Source organism: Aptenodytes forsteri, unplaced genomic scaffold, assembly GCF_000699145.1.
Source record: "Aptenodytes forsteri isolate BGI_AS27 unplaced genomic scaffold, ASM69914v1 Scaffold113, whole genome shotgun sequence".
Taxonomy (NCBI): domain Eukaryota; kingdom Metazoa; phylum Chordata; class Aves; order Sphenisciformes; family Spheniscidae; genus Aptenodytes; species Aptenodytes forsteri.
The window spans coordinates 220,113-226,193 of NW_008795032.1; the positions used below are offsets into that span (position 1 = coordinate 220,113).

Consider the following 6,081-nt stretch of genomic DNA (forward strand, 5'->3'; position numbering starts at 1 on the left):
CCTCCTTTGAGAGCCTAATTTTTTATTCCCCCCCCCCCCGAACCTTTTCAGGTTTGTCATAGCTTTGCATTTTATTATAAATGATGCTTTCTATTACCTGCAGTGTTTTTGACAGTTCCCTGATGGATGTTACATAGTGGAGTATCACAGAGATGCTGCATGAAATAGCAACGATACAGAAAATGGAGTTGGCCCTTAATTTTATTTTATTTTTTTGTCAGATTGAGGGGCTTCTGTCCCAGGTTTCTACCCTGGTTGCCAGCAGTGAAGTCTGCAGGACTTGTTTTGGTCCGTCTGTGTGGGCACATGCTATGTTAAAAGCTTTGTCTGACCATGTAGACATACCGCCTGGTACAACTTCTCACCATCTCTGATCTGTTAAGCCCCGTAACCTTCTTTAACCGTAGCGAAAGAAATGATGCAGTTAAGTTACCTGATTTGATAATCCTGAATTAGCTGCTTGCTGTAGTTCAGTCTTAAGGTAGAGTTAGGAGCAGAGGAGTAATTTTGCATGGGTTTATTAATGACAGAAGAGAGTTTGAGCTTCTGGAGGGCTCAAGGCTGGAGGGCTGGTATCTACTCCTGCTTAGGCATCAAGTAATATGCATCCTACAGAGGATGAGTAGCTGCTCCTGGGCTTTGAAGGAATACAGCAGAGTAGAGACATCCGTGAAAGGGAGCAGAGGTTTGGCAGCTGTTGAAACTGGGATGATAAGTCCACATAAAAAACTTTACATGTCAAGTAAATGATGATGCTTCTTCTGCAAAGCTGTGTTGCTAGTAAGTGTGGCCCTTCTAAGTGCAGGGGAAAAAATGGATTTCTTAAAGGGTGCAGAAACAGGGAGAGAAAGAGTCTTTGCATCATTTCTAGTTATCAAGAAGTTTCTATAAGGGTATCATAGCACACGTGGTTTGTGGTCTTTGAAAGTTCAGATTTCATCTGGTCCAAAGAAATTTTGCAAGAGACACAACTGTGGTTTTGGTGGGGAAGGACTGCACTACGTTCAGCAGTAAGGGTTTCAAGTTGGGGTATAATGGAGTTTTCCTGCTTTTTTGGGGTGATTTTGGTGCAGGGTGGGGGCTTGTTGCAAAAAGTGCGTTCCTTCTCAAGTGCCTTAATGTGGAAATGAAAGCAGTCACCAAGCAGAACATCTTCAGAGCTACGAGGTGAAAGATTTTGTTTTCCTTTTTTAGGAGAAAAAAAGGAAATAAACCACAGAGGACGTGGTTTAAGAATGAATACTGTCATTGGGAATGGCTAATTGTGGAAGCTGTTAGGGTTGTTGCAGAAAAAGATGCTAAGGAGACTAGCTGAAGAGCTTCGTAGAGTTAATGTTAATACTAGAGGAATGTGCTGGAGCTTCCTCTAAACCTGAAAGTTTTCTAGGGTGAATTAGGGGGGGGAAAACAAATAGAGAATAACTAACTAATGTAACCTTTCTTTCATCAGACGTGTCAAGTGTGCCAGATGATGCTGCCCAACCAGTGCAGTTACTGCGCTCACCAGAGGATCCACGCTCACAAGTCTCCGTACTGCTGCCCAGAGTGCGGAGCCGTCTGCCGCTCTGCCTATTTCCAAACTCACGTCAAGGAGAACTGCCTGCATTACTCCCGCAAAGTCGGATTCAGGTTTGTGCGGCTCCAGAGGGTCCGTGCCGAGACAGCAAGAGGGAATGGGAAACTTGGATTTAGATCTTTGGAAATGTGTCTTCCTTACAGCAGAAACGAAAGAGGATGTAGCCCGGGCCTGGCGTGGTTTTCTGCATGACAAAACTCATTTGAAATGGGGAATTACTAAATGGATTTAAGAGGAGGTTTCTGAGAGTAGAAATGATTTTGAGGCAGCTTTAAGCTGAAAGATGCTTGTGTTGACTTCAAGTTGCAGACGGGCGTCTCAGGATTGATATTTACAGCAAAAAAGATTGCAGATCTTAATCCTCTAAATCTCTTTAAGGTTTGAACTTGTATTTTTGCCAGTTATAATGGACTGAGGGATGTGTGCCTTCACGAGAAGGGCATAGATTATTTTCTTGTATGCCCCTAGAACTCTCCAAACACTTCTCATGAACTGACACAGATGGAGGAAGGCTCCCAAGGTTCTGGATGCAGTGGTGTGTATGTGTGTGTGTTGTCTTTTCTCCAACCAAATTGATTGCTTTAATAAAAGACATTACTTTTCGCTACAAGCCTTTCCTCCTTGGCATGTTTAGATCACCTTAGCGCATCTCTTAAGACACAGATGATTTGCTTGGGAGATGAGACTAGGTGACCTTTTAAGATTCCTTAAAGTTCTGTTTTTTCTCCGATTGCCATTAAATACTTTGAAATTTAAAATGAATAGGGCAGTTTCTGCTCTTGGAGCCGTTCTTTTAAGATGTCTGCAAATTCAGGAGGCCTCCACTGTGTGGTTTGTTCTGAAATCACACTTACGTTTTCAAGGGCTTTTTCTTTCAACCGTGAAGACAAGAGACACATAACAAACGAATTCTGAATTTAATTATATACAGATAAGGGTTTTTTATGTGGGATCTGATTTGAGATGGCACAGCCCACAACAAAGAATTAATTCCATTGCAAATTAAATGGCTGTGATACTTGGGCTGTTTGAAAATGAGCTAATCTGAGAGAAGGAGGAAAGCTGGAAAAAAAATGTTTTCCCTGAGATGGAAAAATGGGAATGGAGTAGATGTCAGAAAACTAACTACGGGTTTGGTGCAGTTCTTTGGACTTTGCTGGCACTTGAGAATCCCAAATGCAGGCACAGCTTCATCATGCTGAGCTGCTTGTGCAGCATCCCCATCCATCGATGCCTCGATCAATAACGTGTCACAGGGTTACGCTGGCCTGAGCTGCATTATATAGGAAGCTCAGTCTTTTAGCAGTGATCCAGTGCAAGTCCCTTCTCCTCTATTTCCAACTGATGGGCTCACAGTGTATGGCAGAGCTTGGTCCTGACTCTTAAGTGTATGACCTGGCATTTTTTAAAAACATTATTCATTCCAGATGTATTACAGTAATATCTTTATGATGCCTTAATCCTTGTCAGCAACGAGAGCTTCCATCCGTCTACAGATGTCATTAGCAAATATCTGCTTTCTGTGCCAGGGACATTAATGAAGATCTAAACCAAGACAGAGCTCAAGAATGATACTTTATGGATTTTTTAGTTTTACCCAGCTTCTCTAGAAGCTAAATTTCTTTAACTTCTCTAATTCGCATCTGTTCAAGCTCATCTGTGAAAACTGAGTCCACCAGACAGGTGAACTTCTGGCTGTGCCATCCTTGTTATCCTGCCTGTCTCTGCTGTGGGGTTGATGTCATTGGCATTGTTGAAAACAGAAGAAATAAATTTTAGTTGCAGAACCGTATCTAGATAATCTGCAACATCTGCCCCATGGTCACGTAGTGACTTAACTTCTTTTCTTTCACTTTTGTGACTCGCAGAGCTGAAAAGCTGAGGAGTTTTTTTAAATCCTTCTCAGGACCAGCTCAACTTTTGCTGCTTCTCACTGTATGCCTGTTTTTCTTGAATCTCTGATGCATAAGTTTGGTTTTGTTTTTGTGATCAGTCCTTACTCTGTCTCATTTTCTGCTAATACCCCAATGCATTCAATTAAGTTTGGAGTAAGATTGTTTTATTTGGGTTTTAGTCATGGCTAGTGATTACACTGAAAATGAGAAAGGTCTTCTGCAGTTAAAAATTAAAATCAACAAGCCTGTCCTAAATGCTCCTTTCCACTGGGCTCCAAGTGTCACCTCCCCACCTTTTCCAAGCACCTTCCAGCTGTCCCCACTGATCTGGGACTCGTTTTCCTCCTCGGTGCCATCTGGAGAGTTGAGGGGCTGGAAGGTGACAGCATAGGAAACGTTCAGAAGGTTAAGACAACATCTTGTAGCTTTATCTTCTCTCGCGGGATGCTTTCCAAGACTTTTACGCCACCCCTCCTTGCCCTGAGGCTATCCGAGAGTCTTCTCTTGCAAATTATTTTCCCCCCCTCCCCATGCTGGGGAGATGATAGCAGAATTTGCAATTTGCAGAAATTACATGGCAAGCCTCTGACATCCTCCATCCACTTTGTTCTGCTAATTAGTTTACTTTATCAAACTTCGTCCTTCTGGCACTGGGATTCTTGATTACAAAGTGGCTGTTGTTTAAACTTCCATTTACTGTAAATTAAATTAACTTGTGATCATTTGACCCTGAGTTAGTACTTATTTCATCCCTAATTCTAAATGAAGTACTTACCGAAACTGAGCGTTAATGCAGAACCATCTCTTGTTAGTTCGGGGAGTGCTTGTGGAAGAAGCCCATCAGATATTCCTGGATGTACCAGCCAGGCCTGACTGTCAGGATTAGCATTTGTTCTTCCATTTATGCTTGGGGAATTTATTCTTCCATAATAACACGGTTCCTGGTGTTACTATACTAGAAAGTCTCTCTCCCCATCTCACGTGAATGAGGATCAGGCTTGAAGGCAGAGCTACCCGAGCAGAATGTTTTTGTGCTTCCCCAAAGATGACACCAGCTGTTGTCACCACTTCCCTCTCCAAATTTAAGAAAACGGCATTTCTGTGTATATTTTGGGGGGGAGAGGGTTTGGCTCCTTTGGGCTGGCTTCTGCCTAACGATCTTTTGAAGCGTAACTTCAAAGCACAGGCTTGTTCCCTAAACGCTGTTGGGAGGCTCGTTCGGAGGGAAGGATAACGTAGTGGCTTGTTTGTTTTTGATACGGGCTTGGAACTCTTCCAGTTGCTTGATAGCTGGGGTCCATCTGCGACGGCAGCATCCGTGCTGCAGCGCTGCTGAACGCACAAACCCTAATAGCGCCGCGGGCAAATGGCAGACCTCAGAACGAAGGAGAAAAATATTTATAAGGCAGCTTAACTCCAGGCTCGCTAGAGGAAGTTATCCCTTATGCATCTCTCGCATCCTACTAGTACAAGCGTTGGCCCCCCCGGATTGCCCGGCCAAGCTCCTCTGCTGTAACGGTCCATACGTGCAGCGCTGGCTTCAGCGGAAATGTGCCGTTAGTCATTTTGATTGAATCTTCTTAGGAGAGGCTGCTCTGGTCCCGGATCAGTGTAGGTGCTCCTATAGGGATGGTAAACTCCGCAGCTGGTGTGGCCAAGGCAGGCGAGGTCAGGTGTCTGCATCCTCATGTGCCCTTGTAGTGTTGGTGTTGCTTCCCTCGGAGCACAGCAGGCGGGTGGGTGCTTGGGAGGAGTATTAAAGCTAAATATAGTCGGCTGCCGGTTGTTGCCATCCTGGTGGAGTATCAGGCAAGGCCTGTCGCAGGAGCACGCTGGGAGGAGACGCAGGCTGGGACCGGCGGGGTGACCCTGGCTCTCCTCCTGGCCCCGGGGTCTATGTTTTCAGCTGCCGAGAAGCATCTTTTGGCTCCACGTGCAACCTCTGCTTCTTCCTCTCTCTCCTCCCGGAGCATCCCCCCAGCTCCCAGACAAGCACTTTCCACGCAGCACCTATGTCTTAATGATTTTAATGAGCTTAATCAGTTCCTTGCGTGTTTCTGTTGCTGTTTTCAGTATCTTTGCTGCTGCTGTCATTATTTTCTAGTGCTTAGTGGAGTATGAGAAGCAATTGTACAGGGTTACTGAAGATTTCCTAGCTGAATATTCTTTTTCTGTTTATTTTGTACTGGGGACTAACTCATATTTACGCTGCTTATTGCTACCTGGAGATCTCATCATGTTGAAGATTATCTTAAGTTTTACTGAATCTTTCTATGTTTGGTTGTGAAATAATCAACTATAAGAACATCTTGATTTCAAGAAGTTAGCCTCTATGTTAGCGTTACGTATGGGTTGGTGTGTTACTTGTTATCTGAGGCTGTGTTGCTTGAAGTCCCTATTCTCTGGACCCTCTGGACCATAACCAGAGCCCCTAGGTTCTATTGTATATGGGATGAGTTATTTGACAGCCTGGCAAGGTAGATATCTAGCTGGCCAACTTGGCAACACAACTTACTTTTAAGGTGTCCTGAAGTGAACTGCCTTCATTATAATACTGAAAAACACACCCACAGGTCAAGAAGACCCTTGCCCAGGTGAAGACCCTTCCCC

General features: G+C 44.2%; 1 protein-coding gene across 1 annotated transcript in view; it reads left to right on the forward strand.

The window, feature by feature from the left end:
* ZNF592 (zinc finger protein 592) overlaps positions 1-6,081 on the forward strand; it is a 40,667-nt gene that overhangs the window by 21,597 nt on the left and 12,989 nt on the right. Inside the window, exon 3 of the mRNA XM_009276315.2 lies at positions 1,451-1,629. Within this exon, the coding sequence (XP_009274590.1) occupies positions 1,451-1,629 (179 nt within the window). The remainder of the gene's footprint in view (positions 1-1,450; positions 1,630-6,081) is intronic.